Genomic DNA, 26,341 nt, shown 5'->3' on the forward strand with positions numbered 1-26,341 from the left:
GAACCATAATTCATACTTAAAATATATGAGTTCAGCACTTTCTAACCACTCGACTAGTCGTGCCTATAACCAAGTGCAAGCTGCAAACATCCATCGTCTGCGCCCACATTTGATGCCGTGAACTTCAATGCCACATTGCAGTGACTTTCTTTGTGTGCTCTTACTCATATTTGCTTTCAGTGGTGGTGTACTGACGGTTTTCTGGTATGAGATCATGGCTTGATATGATCACACCATGCTGATCATGTTTCAGAAAGTATTCAGGTACAGCTGATTCAACACAGGCAGTGGCACAAAGGTAAACCCAGTTTTGTTTTTCCTCTCTTTACTCACAACAATCCTTTCATTCGGGCTAATATCGAGAGTGCCAACAACCCCCATCCCTTTCAGCACCGCCCTTTCAGGGTTTGGCTTTCACAGCTAGTCAGGATATGAAACGGGAAACTTCATTGTTTTTTCAGTGATTATCGACTTCCTCCTGCAGAATTTCCAGTAAGGTAAAAACACGGTTAACAGATGGGCTGTAATATTACTTCCCTTTTATTGGAATGTTGAAACGGTAATATTGATGCGGTAAGATAACGAACAGGCATTACAAGGGAGCAGTCGTAGAGAACACACATGCACATGCGTTTCATGAACAACCCTGTAATGCTGCTGCAGTGCTTCTGGCTCAACAATGTGCTGTCTGCTGCCTCCTACTGGCCACAAACAAGCATTGGACACAATAAACATGCAAGTCAATACAACTAGAAAAGTACAAGATTGAATGTGTCTTGAGATAGTCTGAACGAAGCTCACCATGGTTATGTAAATGTGGGATTGATTAAAGGGCTCTGTTACTGCATAGCATTAAAATATGCAGGTGTCTGTGTTGTGTCCACTCCCTGCCAATTGGTCAAAGACAGGCCAAAAGCTCTTGTTTCTATGCAGTCTACGCTTTATTGAACATATGCAAATAAGTACAGATGGAAAATAAAGTCAAAGCTTTTTAAAAACAGGCAAACAGTCTTTCAGCGGTTAAATACAGTACAATTTGTGCAATACAGTCACGTGACAGTACAATGACATCCTTCAAAGTCATTCGTGGAGTTCCAGTTGATTTTTCCCATCAATTCTACATTCCACAGTTTTGTTTAATGGAAACCGCTCTTATCTCAAGTGCTCTTGAAGCACTCTGACATGGCACCAATGCTGGTGAACATTGCTTCTGGAACAACACTGGTCAGCAACCTAAACATCCTTGTTTAGATCACTGACCCTTACTGGAACTTATCTTGTGTTCTCAGAGAAAGCAACAGCAAAACCAAATGTATAAAGAAGCCTTTGTACCAACAGATGTGACACCATATTTTGGCTAAATACATACATCAAGCTGCTTAACCTTAGGAGTTAAGAATTACAGATAACTGAAGGTCAATTAAGTTCATCAGCTGATTATGTACTGCACATGAAATAGATGTACTTTGTTGTTTGGACCACACGCATGAAGTATCACCAAAAGCATCACAGACCGAAGGCCATACTGAGTGAGGACAGACTACCTCATACTCAAGTACATTAAGTATAACTCGTTATGGTTATTGTACATTTAAGCAATATTTACATACTTAAAACATCCCTTTGTGGCTTGCCATATGTGTGTATTTCAAATTGCAATTATTTCCACCATCTCTTCACGTTAGAAAGCGAAAGGAGAGAAGTTATAATTGAAGAATGCAACACAAGACTTGTAAATGAGAGTATGAGGTCATCACAGAAAACCAAACTTAAGTGGTGCAACACTTGGTGAATATTCTTTGTACTTCAGCTGGAGGCTGAAAAGTCACCCACTAGTCTTGAGTGCCTCATAATACATACAAGAACCATGTTGAAATCTATCTGCTGCACGCAGATTAAATCAAGGCAAAACACACAGAGGAACAAGGAAGGCGAGACAAAGGGATGGAGTTTAAAGACAAGACATTTGTATTTAACTATCATCAATGGATACATGTGCAACCATAAGCAAAGCATGTCCCAGATATCATCATCTTCATAAATAGTATATAAACGAGTGAATTGCTTGTAAGGGGTGAGAGGAAAGGAGATCTTCTCAGTAGGAGCGGATGGCAGGAGGGACAGGAGCACAGACCTGCTCGTCCAAAGAGTGGTCGATAACAGGGCGGTACTCCAGGGTCACCTGTGATGAGACAAGAACAATGGATAAATCACATATTACTGACTATTCAGGCCTGCAAAGTTAATAATAGTTACTACAGCAGCCTGCTGCAAGTGTTACAACACACACATTGATTGGGATTGTACCTTTCCAGTCTTAGAGTCAACGTAGGACATAGTGTGCTTCCTCCAGTGCTGCTCGTAGGGCGCCATCTCCTGACCCTCCAGGGGCTTTGAGAAGTCGAACTCATCAAGACGGTCCTGGAATATATTAAAGAAAATCAATATCAGCTGCAATAGAGAGTGAGAAGTTATGTACCCAGTTATCCACGAACACAAAAAGAAATACAAAGTCAGTTTAGAAAAGAACAGATCAAGCGATGGAATGAATGTTCAGAGCAAACAGTGGGTGATTGATAAGGTAAGCAGAGAATAACAGAACGAAAAGGAGAACACTGACAGAATGGTGAAGCAGAGGAAAAATCACTGCAAAAACAAAACAATGGATAAAGAAAACAGAGAGTACAAAGTATGGTCCAACTGACCTTGAAGTCCTCTCTGGCGTGGGCTCCGCGGCTCTCCTTTCTCTGCTCAGCAGAGTGGATGGTCTGGACGGCGTTCAGCATCAGATTCTGCAGCTCCAAAGTTTCCACCAGGTCTGTGTTCCACACAATGCCTGGAAGAGAGAGAGAGCGAGAGAGGGGGGAAGTCATTTTATCACTTACAGTGCTTCACAGGGTAATACTGCAGGAGCAGTTTGTTTGTTTTGGTTCCGCCCTACAAGGCGTCGCAGCTTCTAAATGACTCAATCACCGCATGTCCGTCAACATTTTGAAGTTTTTTTCAACCGCTTGGCTTTTGAGTACTTTTCAAACTATAGTTTCACAATTTTGTTACAAAGGTAACGCACATCACATTTGCAACAAAACCTAGATCTTCAAGAAATGCATTGTTTTTGTGAAGCGTGCTGGAATCAAGTCTGTCCCTGTAGGCGTCCATTGAGCTTGAACAAATGACTGAAAGCCATGATGAATACTATGGCACCTCTTTGCAGAAAGATGCAGAAGGAACTGTAAACAGACAGTCACAGACAGTGGCGCATTACCTCTGTCAAAGGTCTTGATGTCATCCATGGTCTGGTAAATGGCGTCCATCTTGTCGCATCCCTCCTTCAGAACAGAGCCGGTACGGAACACTGCAGCATGAGCCTGCATGGTCTGTAAGGGAAGAAGAGACGGATGATTTAAGTTTGTCTGTAGAAGTGTCCGTTTGATCAGGTGTACCTACACTTTTGTTAAACGCATTTCCAAATAATGTCTCCAATGTTAGCGACCTCATTTTGTTTGTGTGTACCTTCTGCATGTTGAGCCTGATCTCGGAGGTTCTCATGCTTCCATTAGCAAACCTCAGCTTGTCCAGGTTGGCCACAGACTCCTCTCCTGCACTGGGCATCAGAGGGGACAGTTTCTCTCCTGAAGAGGAAACAACAACAACACCACCACCACCAGAGTGAGCAGGTAATGTGTACTACTGATGTCAGATATCCTGTCCGTAAAGCTCTTAAATGTTGACAAAGTATTGGTGTTATTTGATATCTAATATGTATCTATTTTGATTGATACAGACATTGTTGTGTCAAATGTGAAAAAAAAACTAATCAAAGCAGAACTAAAGAGACTCTTCATTCTAATTAAACTAATGAACAGAGGTCATCACCAGGTTTGTGCTCCTCGCCGATGGTAAGGGCGCAGGCTCTGCCGAACACCACCAGGTCAAGCAGAGAGTTGGCACCCAGCCGGTTTGCACCGTGGACACTGGCACATGCCGCCTCGCCGCAGGCATACAGTCCAGGAACTACCTTGTCGCTTCCGTCTGTATGAGTAATCACCTGTTAGGAAAAACAAACAAAGGCGTGTCACTTTGTCGGTGAAGTACTTAAAAGAGTGAGGAGGAGATGCGTGTGGATCTACGCGACTGTGCACACTCTACCGACCTGTCCCCTGTAGTTGGTGGGTACTCCACCCATGTTGTAATGAACGGTGGGCAGGACAGGGATGGGTTCTTTCGTGACGTCTACTCCAGCAAAGATCATGGCTGTCTCTGAGATACCAGGCAGCCTTGTGGCCAGCTGCTGGGGAGGCAGGTGGTGAAGCTGAAGGTGCACGTGGTCCTTATCTGGACCAACACCCCTGAGGGAACAAAGACAGACAGGAATAAAGATACGATGTAAGTGTGTGCATGGATTAACACTTTTTTGCATGCAGTTATATCTCACACACGTATATATTTTGTCCTTACCGGCCCTCTCTGATCTCAATGGTTATGGAGCGGGACACCACGTCTCTGGAGGCCAGGTCTTTGGCATTGGGTGCGTAGCGCTCCATGAAGCGCTCTCCCTCACTGTTGATCAGGATCCCTCCCTCACCACGGCAACCCTCTGTGATGAGACAACCAGCTCCGTAGATCCCTGTAAAGGTTCACGTGTTAAAAAAAAAAAAAAAAAAGGGACACGGTTCAGTTATTCTTTGTGAATATGAATATTGCAGTCTCAAAATAGCCGTGTTGTAGTCGGATAACTTTGAGCTTAATCCTGGGTTCAGTACAACAATTGTGTTTTATGTTCGATACCTTGTTCCTTTGTTTGTGTTGATGAACACAAACAAAGAATGTTTTAATAGTAAACTATTAAAAAGCAGTTATCTTTGCAATGAAAATACTTCATAGTAATAACATCATCCTCAGTATGATTGATGTCATAGATGTGAACCACATTGCAACCAGAAAGAAGCATGAAGTCAACACTGTGAACATAAAATCCTCAAAACTTTATTGTTAAACAATATTGTCTCAATAAAAACTAAAATGTGTGCGTTATTTACTTAACAGTGGTAAGTATATTTACATTAGTGCTCAAATTCATTCAGTGCATTAGTTAAAAAAAAAGGAATCAAGATCTTTGAAATATAAATCTCTTGACTTCCTGACAGCATTTTACCCAATCCCTTCAGCCTTGTTTAGCAGTTTTATTATGTTCTACAACAAAAAACATTTGGATATTATGATTTTGGGTCTCGTCGTTCAGTGTCGTGTACTCACATTAAAGTGTCAGTTTTAAGGGCTGACTAATGAGAAAGTCGTAATCATTCTGATGGCATACTCCAGTCTCCACAGTCAAAGGCTTTTATGGATCCCTTCGATATTCAAACTGTATAAAGAAGGTATGCTGCAAAGTTGGTGCATCACATATAAAAAGTTGAGAAAACTCTGCAGTGGCTGAGCCTTTGGATTCCTCCTACAGACCACATCACAGGGTGACTGAGGAGTCTGGTGTCAAATGTCCAGCAGGAACAAAAATAAAGTGACCACATGTCTTTATTTAACAGCAACCTGTTTTTGGATCTCAATGTAAACAGAGAGGCCTGAACAGACTCATGGATCAGCCCAGAATTGGGGAGCAGAAATAAATGTATGCTAGACCGACTCATGAACTTAAAAGTCCTCAGAGTGTAAATAAACAAGATACATTACTGTCCCATATAGTAAATGGGACAACAGGCATTGAATTAATGCACTAACAAGTTGTCCAAGCATCACACCAGAGGTAATTAGTCCTTACACCTCTCAGTGTCTCTTAATACGTCTGTGGTCAAATTAAAACGCAGAGGAACGGAGAATGGCAATAACTGAGAATGAAACACAGTCGACACTATTAGTGTCAGCACCCCTTTACAGCGTGACAATAAAATAACGGACTGTGAACGTTCATTGATAGAATACATTCACTAGTTGACATTGCTATAAATAATATAGACATGTCCGTTAAGTATGTATGTATAGCTGCTGGTATGCAGCCTTTCAAAATAAGATTCTGCTTTTACTTTGCTGCCTTCACGCGTCATTCGGACAATTTTACGACTTGGGTTTAATAAGTTATTTTTTCTTACCAGTGGGATGGAACTGTACAAACTCCAAATCCTGGCAGGGCAGGCCAGCTCTGGTCACCATTGCATTTCCATCTCCTGTACTAGTGTGGGCGGATGTGCAGCTGAAATAGGTTCTTCCATAACCCCTGTAAGGAAAGATATAACTCATTTCATACACTTTTGTGCTTTGTCTCATATTGACTCTCAAACTATGGCAGTTCATTGAAGTAAGGGTTACTAATTAAGACAAAGTGTGTGTACTTTTTTTGCCAACAGTGAATGGTATACCTACCCAGTAGCAATGACAGTATTCTGGGATCTGAAGCGGTGAATAGATCCGTCCTCCATGCAGAGAGCAATCACTCCTTTACACTCTCCATTTTCCATCAGCAGGTCCAGGGCAAAGTACTCCACAAAGTAACTGGTGTCGTAACGAAGTGACTGAACAGAAGACAGAGGGTTACAGGGTAATCCGTGGTACTTTATGTATGAGCCGAGTAGAAGAAATGATGGAGAAGGTGTGTTGACTTACCCGTCCATAAAGTGTATGCAGTAGGGAGTGTCCTGTCCTGTCTGCTACACAGCAGCAGCGGTGGGCCTGGCCTCCTTTTCCATACTTGAGACTCTGACCCCCAAAAGCCCTCTGGTAGATCTTCCCATCCTCAGTGCGGCTGAACGGCATGCCAAAGTTCTCCAGCTGGAAAAGAGCGGCATGTTGTTGAGATTTGGAAAGAGCCTTTGTGATGGTGCGACGCCAGAATGAAAATGGTTTATTGTTTGCATTTGTTTTGTTTGCTTTCTTTCTTCACCCACCTCTTCATTTTTAGATCCAGCTTTAACATGTTAACTATTACAAAGATATATCCATATCTTACAAAACACAATCTCAAACTCTGGACTGAGAAGTACTCTTGTGTGCAAACGTTTTTTCCCCAAATTGAATGTTGTATATTCTAATTTAATGACTTACAATCTTTTTCAGTGCCAAAAAGCCAGCGAATATAACCACTGATGTGCGTGTGAGACCTTACCTCCACTACGGCTGCAGGTGCCTGCTCGGTCATGTAGTGAATAGCGTCTTGGTCTCCCAGCCAATCGGATCCCTTCACTGTGTCGTAGAAATGCCACCTCCAGTCATCCTCCTCCATGTTCCCCAGAGCTGCATTGATCCCACCCTGTGAATCAGGTTAACATTCAATACAATTGATTATGAAGCTTTGAATTGACATAACACATCTGTATTGTGGGTTTGCTAAAGCCCCGTCTAATCAATGCAGAACGTGAGCTATTAGACCTGTGCAGCGACAGTGTGGGACCTGGTGGGGAAGAGCTTGGTGACGCATGCAGTGTTGAAGCCAGCCTCGGACAGGCCAAAAGCTGCCCTAAGGCCTGCTCCTCCGGCTCCTACCACCACAGCATCAAACTCATGATCCACAACTGGGTACTGAGTAGAGATCTGAAAACAATGAAGGAGCGAAGTTACTAAAAAACATCCAATCAAGTAAGTGGTGCTTGCTTGTACATAGTGGAAATCCCTGTAGTCAGAGAGTGTTTTAAGTATGCATAGTTCAAGATCAGTTTGATGACATTGTTTATATATATCAACACAATTTAATAACTTTGATATCGACATCCAATGAGCAAAATAAATCTAGACAGAAGATTTCGAAGACAAAATACAATACAATGTACAATACTGTACCCTATCATGCATCCACACAAATGACCCTATTAAATGTTAATCTTACACAAAAAGAGCAAACGTAACTCACATTATCTGATACTTTTGTACTTGTCTTCTTGCCATAGATAGAGAAGTGAAAGTTTCTGGATCCCTGAACTGCAGCAGCAGCAGCAGGGACCTGGCACAAAAGAAAACAATTGATATTAATGGAGAAACCAAACAAGAGAACTATTGCCACGTTGATCATCCCAATGGCTGCTTGCCTATAGAAAACACACTCTTCTGATAAGCATGTACTGCTATGTTTATTCCCATATTAAAGAAAGCTTTAAATATATATCACTTGTAACACTTGTATAACAGTCGATACTACAGCATTAATATCAGTCATCATTTAGCACTTAAATCTAGCGCACTTTGTAACTGTTGGAGGTTTTTACTCAACTATGGTCTGATCAGTCAGATTATTTTAGTGTACAGTTGCCTTTGCAGAGATTTGCATTGAATCCTTTAACAAATGGCTAGCTAACGCACAGCGGCTACAACCACAAGGGCAACTGAAGGGACTTTTACAACTATGTCGGAATACCTCGAGTATCTTGACAGTTTTCTAAAAACATTACTTTCTATGTATGAAGAGAAACAAATAGAGACGGTACAGCTACATATAACAAGTAGTTGAACTCGCATGATAGCTTTTCTTCGTGGTGTCACATTGAAACACCCGAAGCTACATAACGTGGGTTACGAAAGCTGTGCGGCAAAACACCCCCTTTCAGCGAAACAAAGAAGACAATCAACACATAAAACCAGATCACATATAGATATATGAAATACTTAGTATCCAACTACTAATACTCACGGCTTTTGTTTTAGAGAGTACCCTCTTGGAGAGGAGTCGGGAAGCAACGCCTACACTCGCCATGTTATCAGTTGAAGGAGCGATTCTGAGCCACGGTGGAGGATGAGATTTTCCGTAGCAATGGAACAAACCATTCTCCGACAACGGGGATGTCACTCATGTCTCACCAAATGGGTATTCCTTAAAACCCGTATTAACGCGATTAAACTGGGAAAACAGTATCTTTCTTTCTAAAATGCATTCAGATAAACACACACAACATTTTATTATAACACATAATGGGGTCTTAATACAAGTGACATTCCATGAAACACCCCCAGTCAGTAAAAATGGACTGTTGCAGCGTAATGTCGTGTAAGCAGGCAGGGTGTGCAGGAACAAATGTATAAGTGACCTAGACGTTTCATTCAAGGTGAGACACAGCATCTTATATTGAACAGACGTAGGCAGATTTGCAGTCGGACTTACACAACTCTTATGTCCCGTGTTATGTTTATGTATTAAATACTCTAGCGAGCATAAGCCAGCGAGCTAAACGCTAGCTAGCATGTTAGCTCATAGCTATCCTTGTTTAACGTTATGGTTAGCAGGAATGTCAAACTTCCAGTCATGACAGACCGGTTTTGTTTTTGCTGCCTGACGCGGTGTTTTGGTGAAACAAATTCAATGGATACTCGGACCTTCAGTGGTTATTGAAACATGAGACTTTGCAATTAAGTTAAATTAATTCATTTAAATGAAGTGTCTGGTTACGTCTATGGCTAAGCCACCTCATAACTGTGTTGCTTCTGACACTTAGCTGCTGTCAGTGATAAACACCATTACCCTTCAGATTGTGTTGCAAAATGTAAACATGTTTCATGTTGTAAATTCAAAAGGAGTCCGTTATTACTGATGTGTTTGTCTCCCTGTGTGTTTGTGTGACAGCGGTCTCCATGAACAACTTGAATGACCCCCCCAGATGGAACATCCAACCAGACCCCAGAGGACGGGGGGCGGGGGCCGGTGATGGTAACCAATGGAACTACGCCCTGCTGGTCCCAATGCTGGGACTGGCTGCATTTCGTAAGTTACACAAAGGCATATGTAGAATGTGTCTGAGGTCAGGTAACAGACATAGGACATGTGAGCCATTGCATGTATAGTGACTGTGCTCCTGCAAAGCTGGTTGAGTTTGTGTGAGGTACACACTTTACCTCTGAAATGTGCGGAGGGTTTTCCTTTGCTTTAATTTGTCAAATTAGTGCCTAACTGGGAAGTGTACCGTCTTATATATATGTACAATATGCATCTTCACTGGGTCTCTTTTCTTCTGAGATTGTCAAACGACAAAGGCAGACATAATAAGAAAACATGTCCTCCTTCTTCCGATGGCTTATTACCACCTGCCTGTGACTGGGTTGGGCATTATGACAAAAAATAATGTAAGTATATAATAATAATATGTATGCGTTACTGAGAGCAACCTTTTCAAGCGGTCTCAGGTCACATTGTTGATCTGAACCAGGGTTTGATATTGCCCACCAGCCCAAACAAACTGGACTGTCCAATGAAAAGCTGCAGGGTTTGATATAAACTGACCAAACGGGTTAGTTGTGAAAGCGTCCTAAATATCAAAAAAATACATCTCAAGTGCCACCATGCCCTCAGGTTGGATCTGGACCAGGGAGTCTGAGAGGGAGATCCAGAAGGTCAAAGACCAGTATGACAAGGACGTGTCCACACTAACAAGCGAGATGGAGGCACGATACCGGCACACACTGACAGAGAGGCGCAGGGCAGCGGCTACGCTAGAGCTGGAGCTAGAAAAGGAGAGACAGAGGGTCAAAGGTTACAAGCAGGCCCTGATCTCACAGAGCCAGCAGCTGATGGAAGAGCGGAAAAAGTTGAATCAGGTAAAATCTTGCCTTGCAATCCATTACTGCTATTGTGCATGTTTCCCTTCAAACCTGTAGCCTCTCCTGCGTAAACCAAGACGCTGTCTTCTCCCTAATAAGGAGCGCCAGTCCTTGGAGGAAGAGAAGCAAAGGCAGGTAGCATCCGGCGCTGCAGGGGCCGTGTTGCACCACGCCCTGGAACGAGAGAACGACTGGCACCGGCGAGCCACCACGACTCTGAAGGAGCTAGAGGGTCAGCTTGTGGAGCGCCAGAATGCCTACTGTTCCCTCATCCAACCTCGAGATCAGCGGCGGGAGATGGAGAACAACATGCTGCTTAAGGTCGTCAAAGACCCCATCGGAGCGGAACTGGATCTAGAGTCCGACCTGAGGGATATTTTTAAGAGAGATAAGCACTGTGCGGACTTGCTGAACATGGACAAGAGGAAGAATGGAAGCCTCATGTGGGTGTACCTAAAGTACTGGCAGCTGCAGGTCACTGTCCAGAAACACAAGAAAGCTGAAGAGGCTATATTTGGAGGAAAATTCCAGTCTCAAACAAAGTGACAAACCTTGTGTTTATCATTTAACTTTGAAAAATGTTGGATCAGAAATGGAAATGCATGTATTTTTTGGTTTAATTATCTTTACGTTATTGGGATGTTATGGAAACACACAAGAAGTAACCCCAATAAGATAATGTCCAACATCTGGAAGTTCCTCCCTTCATCTCAGTGAAGGGGTGTTAAGTCAGGTTTTGAGCATGCAGAAATATTACTATTACTTCAGAATCCCCCGTTAAAAAGGGGGATGGTAATCTTGAGATTACGCTGGATTTAAAAAATATTATCCAACTGAAAAACGCAGCCCAGTGTTGCCAACTTTTTTTCAAATAAGACTTGCTAGCCCCACTAGCTCCAAAAGTTGCTAAATTTAGCAAGAAAGTTGCTGAGTCTGCAACACTGACAGTCCGTCCCTTCAGGCCTCACACCAAAGCCACTCCCCCCCCAAAAACATCCATATGAACATGAACAACAAACATGGCTATCTTCAGTGCTCAAGCTTGCAGCTTGTGAAAGACTCTGGTGACGAGCAATGAGTGCACGCAGGCAGGCAGGTAGCCCACCACAGATATCAGATTTTCCTTTCTTTTTTTGTCAGATCATTCAATTCATTAATTGCTGTCGGTATGGAATGAGAATTTCAACAAAAATAATCAAAAATCTTTCTGAAGAAGATTACCAATCCTGCCTTTAACTCTCATTGGCTTTAAATTAACTGTGTGATGACATGTGCAATGATGAAAATGCACATGGATCATTCAGGTGATATCCATATTGGACACAATTTAGAGTTCCCATTAACTGTTCCCCATGTGATGTGATATTACACGCCCCTTTTGTTGCTGCAAGTTTTTTCAGGAAGGAAATGAATCACAATGAAAACTACTGTGTTGGAACAAAACAGCCAGCAATCCTTAACAAGAACATTATTTTGATGGAAATATTATTGTAGTCTTTCTCTGTAGTGTGTTGACACCATGCTTTAATACGTCGATGGACTATTGGAGGTATTCGTCTTGATATCTGTGGGACTTCCAGGTTTTCCTTCGATTGTGTTACATCTCTCGTTACATTGTAGTGTGTTACCATTTATGATACATGATCCGAAGCCAATAGAGTAGTGTCTCTGATCACTGGTTTTAAATATCTAGTCTTGAATGCAGGTTTGTGGGAGCTTTTTAACAATCAGGGAGACTGGACACTGAAGGTGCATGTGAGTCTAAATAAGGGAATAGAGCACAAATTAGTGCTCAGTACTGCAACGCTTTACCACAATACTGCTCTGAAAAGTAGTCAAACAGCACCCTTTTACTTCACACTTCACCACTGTATTGAAAGGATAAACTAAAGCTGTAGCTTTTTCTATACGCCTACCAAGCTTCTCTATGCTGTTGTGTTTTTATTTGGACTATAAGTTGGTGATCAAGTGCTGGATATGATGCCATGAATTCAAATGTACTGACTCTAATCACTCTGTGAAATCATCCTAATAAATTCCTGGTTTAAGAACTTAATTTTGTCTTTTTGTTTTCTCATAAGAATCTCAAAAAGTGCTGCTACATTTAGCAAAGTATAGTATCAGGTCCTGTTACGATGCCATTGTCTTACCACAGGGGGGTGCTGCTGCTGTGTTTGTATCCTGAAGAATGAGCATTTATTGTGGAAGCTCATGATGAGAAAACCCAGCATGCAACAGGAATACATGGAAATAATTGGTGCATTACAGAACACTCATCTCGTCCACAGTCCCAACCTTATCATAGCCAATGTAGGTAAAGGTATTTGTTGTATTTTCTCTAACAGGACAGTTTTATTAACGTTAATGTCATGTAAGCCAGTAAAATGAGGTTCCAGACACTGTTTCATGAAGCTTTGTGATGGAAATCACTGACAATGATGAACGTAGTCTACAAGCGTTGTGAAGAATCTGTGTCAGAATGTGTTCATGTTTTCACTATGTCATTGCATTTGTTTTGAAAAGTGGAGCCCATGAGTCATCAATTCAGCATGATTCCAACTTTTTAAATGAAATAATTTGGCAATTGAATTATGAGAAAATCTTCTTTTTTTTAAGTCTAAGTCTTTTGTTTGGGTGATACTAAAAACATGTTTCCTAGATATGTTTTACTTACATAGAAACGGTACTCGTGCAGCATATCATCAGGAGGTACTCTCTTTTTTCAAATGTCACAGTTAAGATAGTTAGACTATGTACAACTTTCTTTTTTTTAATATCGATGTGTAAATTACAGCAACGAAGGCCACACCATACTTTCTGAACTTTGAAATACGTTGGAGCTCCTTGCTTCACTCCCTCCTCTGCACCCGATGAGAGATTTCCCTCGGTGAGATCATCAGACTCGAGGCTCTGAAGTTCACTCTCACTGGTTTGCTGAGGTCCTGAGTTATGGCTGTCACTTCCTGTTTACCCGCTCCATTATTCCCCTTCCCTTGTATGACTGGCTTCTTGCCCCCTAAGGTGGATGTAGCATGATGTTGTTGGCTGGTGCTGAAGAAGGGCAGCTGGTGCTCTGTCGTGAATCTGCTGTTGCTGCCCAGCCTCAGTGTCTGGCTGGGACTCCTCTCCACCATGAAGTCGGTCACCTGTTGCTGCTTGTAACTCTCTCTGCGAATGCTGTCCGTCTCTGACAGAGTGAGCCTGGAACACGGTACACACACACCAGACAAAATATTTATTTATCCTGTCCAGAAGAAGATTTCTGCTTCACACCACCATGTTACAGGTGTTTTCCTTTAGGCGACATACCTGCAGTGACACCACTGATCAAGATGAGGTCATGAACTGCAACTTGACTTAGAGTTTCAACCCAAACAATGCTGTGCAGCAGCAGTTTTCAGACCAACTATGTGTACGTCACTGTGGATTTTATGCTCTAAATCCAAATACAGCGTATGTGTTTACAATAGAAATATAATGAGTACACGTCCTGCTCTGTTGTCCTTGAGCCTCTAGCCTGCATATCACAACATACTGAGCACTACGCCACATAAATCTAGAAATACTTAACAAAGTTCACATTCAAATTAAAATGAAACACAACGTGTATGCAGTGATTCATACAAACCTTAATCTAGAATAAAGCTGAATCTCAACCACCTACTTGTATTGTGGCCTCGTTTCAAGGACCAGGCTCAGCCAGCATGCTTGGTAGCTCTCCTTCCTCCACTGGTTTTCCTCCTGCAGATCACAGTAGGAGTTCACCAGGTAGCAGCCTCCTCTGCTCACACAGTGCATGGTGTGATGGTGTTGAGAGCGTAAATGTCAGTAAGCGAGCGTGTGCCAAGACACGAACGTCCACTTTCACTCCTGTCCGACGTGACTCAAGAGAAACAGATACAGAAAGCGATCAAATCATTTGTCATCATCGATGTGTGCCTCTCTGTGTGTACCAAGTAGTCTGAGACGTGAGTGTGTTTGGCAACGTATTATATACCCAGACTTGTTGCTATTTTTGCTCTGCATCACTTTGTCGTGAATGTCATCACTCCAGGCATCCTGTAGCTTGCTTTTCATGTGAAAATGAGCGTTGGCTCTTTCCATGATATGAGGCAACCAGATGAAACCCCCACTCATTTTGTTTACGTAACTCATTTGTGTTGTATCATGTGCCTGTTGATAAAAAGATGAATCGCTTTCCGGAGTGAACCTTATAATTCTATGTATTGTGGTCTGGGTTTGATGATTGAAATGTGTTTGCATCCATACTATAAGTGGATTTGCATGTTGACAGAAGTCTGAAATTACTAATCTATTTAAATGACATGGATTTGGGGTTTATCCCATCAGGTCAAACAAAAAGTATCGTCCGACTCCTCGAATGTCTCACTGACAGTCATAATCCAACTCATTAATCCAAAGCTACGTCTGCTCCTGCCAAAGTCATGCAACCGACCTCAAAATCCCTGCTTGTGACTAAGTTTTAGAAACAGTCTCTGGCACCACAGAGACTGTGCATTTGATTTGTGAACGGTTCACTCTCAGCTGTATCTCTCATACTCTCTGTGAATGTGGAATAATGAGTTGTAACGATTAGACTTTCTACAGATTGTGACAGCCCCCGGGGTGGCAAGGGGGTTTCACGACAACACGGACCAATAACCACAACCAGTCGGTAGATAAATGGTGCAAGTGAGGTTTTTACTGAATATAGAGAGTGGATAGAGGTAGGATAGACACTCAACAATACACTGTCCGCTTTCCAGAGGGATGGTCGGTGTTCACTTCCACGGTTCGGTGCACAACGGGTATTCCTCATACGGTCCAGGGCGCGGGCAGGAGCAGGGTAGTCGTACAGGCAGGGGTCGGGAGCCGGGCGGGTAGTCAGACGTTCCAGGGTGATCAAGGGGTAAGGCAGTTGTCTCCAATGGGTTTGCTTTTTCTCCGTCTCCTTCCACTCCTACTCTCTCCTAGTTTCCTGTGTCCGGGGCCCTTTTATAGTCCCCTCCTCCTCCTCTGATAGGGTGTGGTCGCTCCCTCGTCTCTCCTCCTCAGGTGTTGCTTGTTGGGCTGATGGTGGTTTGGCGCTCTTTTCCACTCCCTGACATGGGGGCTCCGCCTCCATGTCAGGCAATATCGTCCCTCTACCACTTCTCCTCTGAGGTTGCCCCTCCGGCTGCCACATACCCCCCCCCTTAAATCCGACCTGGGGGGAGGACTGCTCCAGGAACCTAGGGCGTCCCGTCTTGACAGGGCGTCCGCGTTTCCATGAGCGGCCCCGGATCTGTGGACAACAGAGAAAGCATACGGTTGAAGGGATAAAAACCAGCGGGTGACCCGGGCGTTATTGTCTTTTGAACGGGACATCCATACCAGGGGGGCGTGGTCCGTGACCAGGGTAAAGTGTCGTCCCAGCAGATAATATCTCAACTCCCCCAGAGCCCATTTGATGGCCAAACATTCCTTCTCGACCGTGGCGTATCTCGTTTCTCTCGGTAATAATTTTCTGCTTACGTATGTGATCGGGTGCTCCTCTCCATCCCTCAGCTGGGACAGGACGGCACCCACCCCGGTCTCGGAGGCATCCGTCTGTACCACCAACGGTTGCGTAAAGTCCGGGGTCACCAGCACTGGTTCAGAACAGAGTACTTCCTTCAGCTTCTCGAAGGCGTCCTCGGTCTCTGCCGTCCATACGATCCGATCTGGCAGCCGGTTTTTTGTTAGGTCCGTCAGGGGTGCTGCAAGAGCAGAGAACTGGGGAACAAACCGTCGATAGTAGCTAGCTAGCCCAATGAATGCTCGTACCTGTTTCTTTGTGCGGGGGCGGGGCCATTCCCGGATCGCCTCGACTTTCCCTACCTGGGGCTTGACGCAGCCGCGGCCGATGGTGTACCCCAGGTAGTCAGCTTCCCGGAGGCCGAGGCGACATTTCTTGGGGTTGGCTGTCAGCCCCGCCCCTCGCAGAGCTTTCAGGACGGCTTCCAGTCTTTGGAGGTGAGCCCCCCATTCCTCCCCGTGCACGACGATGTCGTCCAGATAGGCTGCCGCGTATTCTCGATGGGGACGTAGTACCTGGTCCATCAGTCTCTGGTACGTGGGGGGGGCTCCGTGGAGACCGAACGGCAGCCTCTTATAGTGGTACAGTCCCATGGGAGTAGTGAAGGCCGTTTTTTCCCTGTCTTCGGGGGCTACTGCCACTTGCCAGTAGCCTTTAGTCAAGTCGAGGGTGGTTATGTATCTGGCCCTCCCGATGCGCTCTATCATCTCGTCCACCCGGGGCATCGGGTAGGCATCGAATTTTGAGATGGCGTTGAGCTGCCTAAAGTCATTGCAGAACCTGACTGAGCCATCGGGTTTCGGAACCAACACTATAGGGCTGCACCACTCGCTCGTCGAGGGTTCGATGATGTCGGCCTCCAGCATACTCTGTACCTCCCTCTCTATCGCCCCCCGGCGGGCTTCGGGGATGCGGTACGGCCTTAGCTTCACCTTCTTCCCGGGCTCGGTGATTATCCGGTGTTGCACCAGTGTGGTGTATCCGGGGTCCGGGGAGAACACGTCCCGGAACCGATCCACCATTTCCCGGACGTCCTGCTTCTGCCGGGGGGTCAACTCTTCTCCCACGGGTACCTCGACTGGCTCCGTTTTTCCTGGGAGGGTAGAGAGAGAGAAACAGAGCATGGCATCCCTACGCACCCATTTCTTGAGCAGGTTCACATGATAAACCTTCGTCGGGTGCCTCCGACCTGGTTGCCGGACTCGGTAGTTTACCGGCCCCAATTTCTCCATCACTTCATACGGCCCCCTCCATCGGGCTAGAAACTTACATTCCGCCGTGGGTACCAGGACCAACACCCGATCCCCTGGGTTAAACACTCGGGGTTGGGTTCCCCGGTTGTACACGCGGGCTTGGGCCGCCTGTGCCTCGGCCATGTGTTCTCGGACGATGGGCCAGAGGGATGCCATCCTCACCCTCATCTCCTCGACGTGGTCCACCATGGTGCGGTAGGGGGAGGGTTGGTGTTCCCAGGCTTCTTTGGCCAGGTCGAGTAGCCCCCGGGGTCGTCGACCGTACAGGAGCTCGAAGGGCGAGAATCCGGTAGATGCCTGGGGCACCTCTCTGATGGAGAACATCAGGAAGGGTAGCAGTTGGTCCCAATTCTTCCCGTCCTGGTCCATGGTTTTTTTCAACATTTTTTTCAGTGTCTGGTTGAATCGTTCTACTAGTCCGTCCGTTTGGGGGTGATACACCGACGTCCTCAGTTGGGTCACCTTCAGCATGCCACACAGATCCTTCATGATCCTAGACATGAACGGGGTTCCTTGGTCGGTGAGAATCTCCTCCGGTATTCCGACCCTGGAAAACAACATCACCAGCTCCCTTGCAATGCCCTTGGTGGCCATAGAGCGTAGGGGAATGGCTTCGGGATACCGGGTGGCGTAATCCACTATCACCAGGATGTACCTGTGTCCCCGGTTGGTCTTGGGTAGTGGCCCCACTAGGTCCATCCCGATCCTGCTGAAGGGGACGGTGATGATCGGCAGGGGCACCAGCGGGTTTCTGTGATGGGGTTGTGGGGCCACTTGTTGACATTCGGGGCAGCTCCGGCAGTAATCCTCCACGGCCTTTTTTATTCCGGGCCAGTGGAACCTGGCCCTCACCCTTTCCAGGGTTTTCTCCACTCCTAGATGGGCACCTAGGATATGGGAGTGGGCTAACTGGAGGACAGAGGGTATGAAAGGACGGGGTACCAGTAACAACCTGAGGGGGGCCCCGTCCCTTATTACTACCTGGTAGAGGAGCCCGTTATAAATGGAGAAATGTGTGGGAGGGAGGTCTCTTACCCCGTCCAGTGGTCGTCCGTCTACGGCGGCCACCTGCCGAAGGGCGTGGGCTAGGTTGGGGTCCTCCAACTGGGCCGTCCCAAACCTCCCTGTGAGGGGCCCGGGTAAGATGGGCTCCTCCGGGTCCTGGGGAAACAGCCCGGCCAGCTCCTCTTCTTCGAGGGAGGGGGTATCTGCCTCCTCGGGGATGGGCGGCGCCTCTCCTTCGGGCTCACTGGGGCTGGAGGGTCCGTCGTTCTCGACGGCTGTGGCATATACGTCCTCGGGGTTGGGTTGGGTGGCCTCCACCAACGCCCGGGCCACGGCACTGGCGACTCCTTCCGATAGGGGATCGGTGGAGATCTCCTCCCCCAGCCCACAGATGGCTTTCTTCTTGTACTTTCGGTGAGGGGTCGTACCTGGTTTCACCACCAGGCTGCGCCACAGCTCCTGGAACACGGGCAGGTCTCGGCCGACCAGCACCTCTACGGGGAGTCCTTCCACTACTCCTGCAGTGCCGACGTATCTACCCCTCGTCGTGTATATCTCGAGGGCGGTGGTGGGGTATTCGCGGGTCTCCCCATGGATGCACGTGACCGCTCGGGTGCCGGTTAGGAGCGGGTACTGAGCAAACGTAGGTCTCACCAAGGTAATAGCGCTCCCGGAGTCCACCATCGCGGAGGCGTCGCGGCCGTTTACTTTGACCGGGGTGAGGGGCATGTGGTCCTCGTGAGTGGCCCAGCATCCGGTAATCAGTCCGCATGGGCGACTCCCCTCACTGGCCGTGGGCATGGGTGCGTCCTGGCGGTGAGGACATTCCCAGGCGATGTGCCCGATCTCGCCGCAGTGGTAGCACCTCCTCTCTTCCGGTCCAAACGCCGGCCGACGTCGGGGAAAGCCTGGGGGAAAGGAGGGAGACACATAGGTAGTTTCCTCCGTTCTCATCTTTTCTTTGCGGGTGGACCCCTCCACTTTCGGGTTTCTTCCCCCACGCACTAACGCTTGTGCTGCGTGGTAACCCTCCATGATCTCTACCAGTTCCTCGAGGTTGCGGGGGTTTCTCTGGCCGGCCAATTTTTTTGCCTCATACGGGAGGGATCTAAGGAATTTGTCCATGACGACACGATCGGTGGGCGACACCTCGGTTGGCTCTGCGTGCAGCCAGGCCGTCGTAATCCTCTTGATCTCATGCATCTGGGCTCGCGGAGAAAGGGAGGTGTCATATGTCCATTCATGAAATCGTTGTGCCTTTATTAACAGCGTGACCCCGCATCGCTGTAACGCTTCCGCTTTCAACACCCGGAAGTCAACTTTTCCAGCGCGCTCTAAGTCCTGATACGTTACTTGCGTTTCGTTGATCAAAAAGGGGGCTATCAACTCAGCCCAGTGCTCTTCTGGCCATTTTTCCCGGAGTGCCGTTGTCTGGAATATCTGAAAAAACACTTCAACATCGTCAGCTGCCGTCTGCTTGAGAAGGAAGCGCGCTGGGTTGGCTTTCTCCACGGTACGTTGCTCCTGTTGTGTCTGTAACATGCCCTTGATTTCGCTTTGCATCGCCTCCGCGCGTTCGGTTTGTACCTCCATATACTTCTCCATGTGTACTTGCTGTTGGTATTGTTGTTGCTGCTGTGCTTGGAGGATTTGCATTTGTACTTGCATGGCTTGTTCGTGGCGTTTTTGGGTTTCCTGGTTGCTAGCGATTAGCCCCGCTAGCAGCTCTTGAAATGGCACCGGGGTGGCCATGCTTACTGGGTCGGTCGGTCTATCGGTCAGTGTTGCCAGAACCGGGCAGTGCCCACATTCTCCACCAAATTGTGACAGCCCCCGGGGTGGCAAGGGGGTTTCACGACAACACGGACCAATAACCACAACCAGTCGGTAGATAAATGGTGCAAGTGAGGTTTTTACTGAATATAGAGAGTGGATAGAGGTAGGATAGACACTCAACAATACACTGTCCGCTTTCCAGAGGGATGGTCGGTGTTCACTTCCACGGTTCGGTGCACAACGGGTATTCCTCATACGGTCCAGGGCGCGGGCAGGAGCAGGGTAGTCGTACAGGCAGGGGTCGGGAGCCGGGCGGGTAGTCAGACGTTCCAGGGTGATCAAGGGGTAAGGCAGTTGTCTCCAATGGGTTTGCTTTTTCTCCGTCTCCTTCCACTCCTACTCTCTCCTAGTTTCCTGTGTCCGGGGCCCTTTTATAGTCCCCTCCTCCTCCTCTGATAGGGTGTGGTCGCTCCCTCGTCTCTCCTCCTCAGGTGTTGCTTGTTGGGCTGATGGTGGTTTGGCGCTCTTTTCCACTCCCTGACATGGGGGCTCCGCCTCCATGTCAGGCAATATCGTCCCTCTACCACTTCTCCTCTGAGGTTGCCCCTCCGGCTGCCACAAGATGTTCTACCGGTGTGTCTTTTTATGTCAGTTGTAATGGATGGATGTGAAAAGAAGTTTGGGAGGCAAGTAAAATACCTTGCTGGACTTCTGTATGTGTAACTACTGATAAAGCAATTCAATTCCACGCTTCATTTCTGACCTTTCACTTACTTAATGATCTGTTGTAGTTCACAGCTCTAAAGCTCATTTGAAGATGTGACTCTCTTTAAACCTTGATTACTTCGTCTGTTTGGAGGACGCTGGCAACGCAAGTTTCCATAAAGTTGAGGGTGAAACTGAATCAGAGCGTGTGTGATGGTGTGACTGAGGCCCTGGAAGGTATGCTGGACTGATCCCAGCAAAAACAGTCTGTTCCCGAAACACAAGAACCAGCACTTCATGACTTGAGTTTGATGCTGAATCGTGACGAACAGATGTTGCTGTGGCTACACAAACATACATTCATAAACAAAAACAGGAATCTCTTCATGTTCAGAAGCGGCAATTCGTTTTCGACCACTAGCAGGCAATTCTACATTTAATGTCATTGAATGTAGAATATTTAATATGAATGAATGTTATTTAAAATGAGCAGTAATATTGCGCCACTAGTAGTCATATACATGTTTGTTATGTATCCGTTGCAGATTTTTAATAAAATGTTTGACGTCACATGCCATGTGGTTTCTTCATCCCTGACTAAGATAAATAAACACTTTTGTGTCACTAATAACCAGATTTTGCCCATTTTCCATTCAATTTTCACCCATTTAAAGGTTGAAATTGAGCCGGATAATTCAGGTTTAATCAGAGTAATAAAATGTTAGAGGATGGTTCAATTCTTTATCAGTTTATTATGCTAATAACATCAGAGCACAGTTCATAAATATATATTTTTTGCTGTTTCTTATTGTAACATGAAGTGGACGCTCATTGCCCAGTTGCATGGTCTCACTTATTTTTAAACGGTGAATAAAGTAGATACACAATATTTATTTTTCAAATAATGGATTTATTGTCAACCAAATTTAGAGTAGATTTCTCTCAGTCGGAAATATGAGTTGAAACAACAACAAAACGTTGAGGCTGTGTGAGCCCCAAACCAACACATCATTGATATAGTACAGTATGTTCACAGATAACATGTCAACATATTTATCAAGGCTCCCAGTGTCAGTGCTGATCAGACAGTTTGCTTTATGGAAACAAAACTGATACAACAGCCTCCTTCATCAACTGAATAACAGACTGGACAAAATATGCTGTTTTCTACATCATATAAAGAATCAGTGTGTGTGTGTGTGTGTGACCTGTGTCAAACTCAAGCTGTGTATCACACACACAGCATTAATATCTCAGCATCATTAGCTGAACCATGCGGGCCTCTTCCTGCCCCTCTCCACAATCCTCTTGTCTTTGTCCAGCTCACTTGGTGTTTCGCCCTCATACAGGACGACGGTGTCCACGGTCGGGGCCCCCAGCGGGCCGCCTTCCATCGCTTTCATCTGTTGACGAATAAGAGCTGTCTCCTTGCAGACCTTAGCATAACAGAAGCCACACATGATGTGTTTCTGCTTCAAGTGGCCACACTCTGGACACGGCTCGATGTTGTTCTGCGAGAGGGAGACAGAGAAACTGTGGGTGAAACAACGTTATGCAAAGACTGTTTCTAAACAAATTCTCAAATATCTATCACATTTTAAAGTAACTGCTATTTATTGGCCAACATATCAACCAATGTTGATCTATGTGTGATCAGCTAAGGAGCAGCTAATATCAGCCGGTAATATCGGCATGCCATTAAACGGTTCTGACATTTTTTCCTTCCCTGTATTGAATAAGAATGAAATAACATTTAAGTCTTTAAATAATCTGTTGTGCGTATGCATGCCAAAAGTAATTTGTTGACGCTGCATCTACCAAGCTTTTATTGGAGTAAACATCTGATACATGATACAAACTAAATGCTCTTGAGCTTAAATGTTCAGGGGTGAGTTACAGCTGATATCCCCAAACCTTTTCTAATCACTCCCATTCAGTATAGAGATAGTAAGTAGCTCTCTAGGTAAGACAAAATAAAAATATATATATAGTTTGGTTTTTGGGGGAAAATTTGAGGCTCCACAGTACCTTGACTTTTAGGAGATTGCTGTCAGCTCTCCTCCTGGTGCGGTTAATCTCTATAGTGCGCCTCTTCTTGGGTACAGCCATCCACAGGATGCCGTCTAGGAGGCCGGGAGACTGCTCCGGGTTGTGCTGCTCCTCCATCTCATCCTCCCTGTCGGGCTGCGGCAGGAGGCTGGGGCCATTCACTGCCAGAGCTGGAGCTGCACACAGGAAACACATTGATACCTGTTTTTAGCTGCAACCCAATGATGCAAATGTAGAGAGGAGGTAGTCAAAGGTTGCGAGTTTAAATGTTATGTAAAAATCACACTGAAATAAAAAGAAAAGGCGGTGAAATACGGTGTGTGTCAGTCAGTCAGGGCCAGCTTGTCACCACAATCAGCAGTAACGTTAGATGACGTCCTGAGCTCCAGTCAGTAAACTCACCCAGTTGCGTATCTAACGTCAGTCCGGCGACCTGCAGAAGTCTGCTTTCAATGTGTAGCAAAGAGCATCTGAGGCTGTTAACTAAAGCAGCTATATTCATCATGTTTGTTGTTAGCACGCTTCTTTTCCCTCCAACATGTCAAACAGCTCACGGTCACTGAGATCCAGCACGTCATCAAACTGCGACAACAAACTGCACTTCTTCTGTTTCATTCCGGCAGGCAAGATTAATTCAGGCGTTTTACTGCCACCTAGCGGCCACATGTCTAACTTCACTCTTTAGTGTACGTATTTACAGATGCTGCAAACCACACCGAGTCTGTCCCATATGTCATGATAGTCTGAACTATATATGAAGTATAGTCTATTGTCCCTACATGTTATAGTTCCAAAGCGATGTTTTTAAAATATATTGCCATAATCATACTGTGATATCCATTGTAACATACAGTATTGCCTGTTAATTAATCTAATTGATTTACATTGTAAAATGTGTTTTAGGATGTAAAATAAAGTTGTTCAATAAATGTATGTTTTAATAATAATTCAGTATTTTTGCATTCTTTGATTTCAGATAATAATTTGATACAGTTGATATAGAGGGCAGCAGTGTTACATCATTTAATGCAGTGATTCTCAACTGGTGGGTCGCGACCCAAAAGTGGGTCGAGGAATTACTCCTTGTTACTCCTAGGAATTACTCCTTGTCTGGTCCTTGGGGTTTGGCCCTCTCTTTAAGGTTTGTTTTGTTGTCATATTCTTTCCATTTTGACGGATTAACGGAAACTGATGTTGAGCAGCTAGTAACCAGTTAGTTTCAATTGTAATGTTGCACGGTGTTTAATTTAATTCCTGAACTCCAGAGTAGTAGAAGCTGGGTTCATTTCACTCTCTATACAGATGAACCATTTGATCCGAGCCACTGTATTGGAGTCAGTAGCTGTGTCTCAACTCAGGGGCTGCATCCTTCGGAGGACCCAGCCGTCCTTTGAGGACCGCGAAGGCTGGACCATGCGGTCTCCGAAATGAGACGGCCTACGCTACAGAGGACTTCCTGTTTCCTGCCTAGAATGCCTGCTCAGAAGGATTACTGTATACAGATATTAATATACTGTCAAGGTTTTAGTTTTAATCAGTTTTTCAATCACATATTCAATAATTCATTCATAGTTCTTTTTCATAATATAGTTTTTCTAAATTAATAATCAGTTAATAATTCAATCAGTTGCTATGTTAAATAACAAATTTTCAATCATTTATCGTTCTTGTAAATAAAATGTATTTATCAATAACTTGTTTATTTCATTCACACCTATATACATACATATATATATTCATAAATGTATATATAAATTATAATAATGATATGAATTAATTAAGTTCCCACATTGTTTCCCCCTTATTCATTAACGTCACATCTTGTTCCCTTGCACCTACATGTATGTGTCATCAGTTCTGTACTAGTTAACAATAATTAAATTGGCAAGAATTATGCTGCACGTTGGGGCAGTAATCTAAAGCTTTCCCTATTTTATTTATATCAACATGTAATATTATATTTATCAATCCTTAACAGTACTAACAGCCTTTGCGTCAAATGAAAATCAAAAAGATATAAAATGATCACTTACACAATATTTATTATATATTAATTGTCGTACATTGTCCGATTTTTGAATTATATCAGAAATATGATATTGTTTCCAATACAAAGACATATTTAGAAAGTTTGTCACACATTTATTTGTATTGTGCTCCTCTGTAAACAGTATACGTACAGTACATACAGTTTACATGAACATGCTGTGTTCTATGTGACAAATGCATCTGTCTCCTTCTTGACTTGTGAGCAGATGCAAAGAGCTGCTGACGGCTTCCTGTGTATGTGTGAGGAGCTTCCCAAACCCACCAGCACAGAAGAAGCAGATGGAGACAAACTACGTCCTCTGTGCCGGTGGGGACGGGACGCCCCTCGTCCTCTCGGCTGGTGGGTGGAGCGGGTGGTGTCGGAGGGGGGGAGGGGCAGGGAGGACGTCACCGTACTCACTGGGTCTCGGACTCACTGGGGTGCTGAGAGTGGTTCAGTGGTCTTTGGTGGGTCTGGGTCTTCCTGGGATGATGGTTTGGAAGACGTCCACTCTCAGTTGCCCCAGGAGTGAGAAAAAAGCACGGAGGAGTCCTGCCCTGTGAGACACAAACACAAGAGATGAATACTTTTAACTCAACTATACAACCTTTACATTGTTCAATGATGGAATCTTATTACTGATACTTCTGAAGTCTTAGTGAGGGATTACTTACTCAGCCCACTGAAAGAAAGGTGACCACCGCTCTCCATCTGGTCCTGTGGTCCTCCGCCCTTCTCATCTGGTCCTGTGGTCCTCTGTCCTTCTCATCTGGTCCTGTGGTCATCCGTCCTTCTCATCTGGTCCTGTGGTCATCCGTCCTTCTCATCTGGTCCTGTGGTCCTCTGTCCTTCTCATCTGGTCCTGTGGTCTCTGTTGTCTAGGAGATCCAGGATGTTGCTTCCTGTGTTACAGCCATCGATACCTGAGTAAAAGAGACTTGGAAAACTTTTCTTAACGTTAGTAATTTTTACCACACCTCTGTCTGATACAAGCCAACATATGGAGGTCACAGCAGTACGCCATCAAGACCAAACTTAAATTGTATCAGAGCAGTGTTTTTTCCACCCTATTGTACGGTTCTGAATGCTGGAGAATGACACAAGAAGACCTCAACAGACTATCAACCTTCCACACCAAGAGTTTAAGACGAATCCTGCACATTTTCTGGCCAAACACCATTTCAAATAAAGAACTGTATGACAAATGCCAACAAGAATGCATGGAGACCATCCTAATGAGCAGAAGATGGGGATGGATGGGACATGTGTTGAGAATAAAATCCTGCTGATATTACAAGAACAGCCTTACATTGGACACCAGAAGGGAAAATAAAAAGAGGCCGACCAAGAAACACACGGAGAAAAACTGTGGAGAAGGAGATGCAGAGCCTAAACCACTCATGGGGCACCATCCAGCGACTCGCCCAGGGCAGACAGGAG

The 26,341-nt window shown here is 45.2% G+C and overlaps 4 protein-coding genes across 4 annotated transcripts; 1 reads left to right on the forward strand and 3 right to left on the reverse strand.

The window, feature by feature from the left end:
• Positions 1-925: 925 nt before the first annotated feature.
• Positions 926-8,730, reverse strand: sdha (succinate dehydrogenase complex, subunit A, flavoprotein (Fp)). Its single transcript, XM_079275592.1, has 15 exons — positions 8,630-8,730; positions 7,856-7,945; positions 7,378-7,539; positions 7,115-7,258; positions 6,616-6,780; positions 6,376-6,524; positions 6,105-6,229; positions 4,459-4,627; positions 4,154-4,349; positions 3,877-4,048; positions 3,514-3,632; positions 3,266-3,377; positions 2,706-2,836; positions 2,308-2,421; positions 926-2,182 (listed from the first exon to the last, which is right to left on the reverse strand). Exons 1-15 carry the CDS (start codon positions 8,690-8,692, stop codon positions 2,096-2,098), a joined length of 1,998 nt encoding a protein of 665 aa, XP_079131718.1. The 5' UTR covers positions 8,693-8,730; the 3' UTR covers positions 926-2,095.
• A 233-nt stretch (positions 8,731-8,963) lies between these two features.
• Positions 8,964-12,550, forward strand: ccdc127a (coiled-coil domain containing 127a). The gene is made up of 4 exons (XM_079276018.1): positions 8,964-9,041; positions 9,557-9,694; positions 10,280-10,524; positions 10,627-12,550. Exons 2-4 carry the CDS (start codon positions 9,565-9,567, stop codon positions 11,071-11,073), a joined length of 822 nt encoding a protein of 273 aa, XP_079132144.1. The 5' UTR covers positions 8,964-9,041; positions 9,557-9,564; the 3' UTR covers positions 11,074-12,550.
• Positions 12,551-13,376: 826 nt separating this feature from the next.
• Positions 13,377-14,325, reverse strand: LOC306781725 (uncharacterized protein; the record flags this gene model as incomplete). Its single annotated transcript, XM_079274717.1, has 2 exons — positions 13,377-13,728; positions 14,192-14,325. The coding sequence occupies 2 exons, from the start codon at positions 14,323-14,325 to the stop codon at positions 13,377-13,379; spliced, it is 486 nt and encodes a 161-aa protein (XP_079130843.1).
• A 7,393-nt stretch (positions 14,326-21,718) lies between these two features.
• Positions 21,719-23,435, reverse strand: mrpl32 (mitochondrial ribosomal protein L32). The gene is made up of 3 exons (XM_079275093.1): positions 23,275-23,435; positions 22,852-23,048; positions 21,719-22,334 (listed from the first exon to the last, which is right to left on the reverse strand). The coding sequence occupies exons 1-3, from the start codon at positions 23,375-23,377 to the stop codon at positions 22,086-22,088; spliced, it is 549 nt and encodes a 182-aa protein (XP_079131219.1). The 5' UTR covers positions 23,378-23,435; the 3' UTR covers positions 21,719-22,085.
• Between the last annotated feature and the right edge of the window lie 2,906 nt (positions 23,436-26,341).

This window comes from Melanostigma gelatinosum, assembly GCF_949748355.1.
Source record: "Melanostigma gelatinosum genome assembly, chromosome: 9".
In the NCBI taxonomy this organism is placed as follows: Eukaryota; Metazoa; Chordata; class Actinopteri; order Perciformes; family Zoarcidae; genus Melanostigma; species Melanostigma gelatinosum.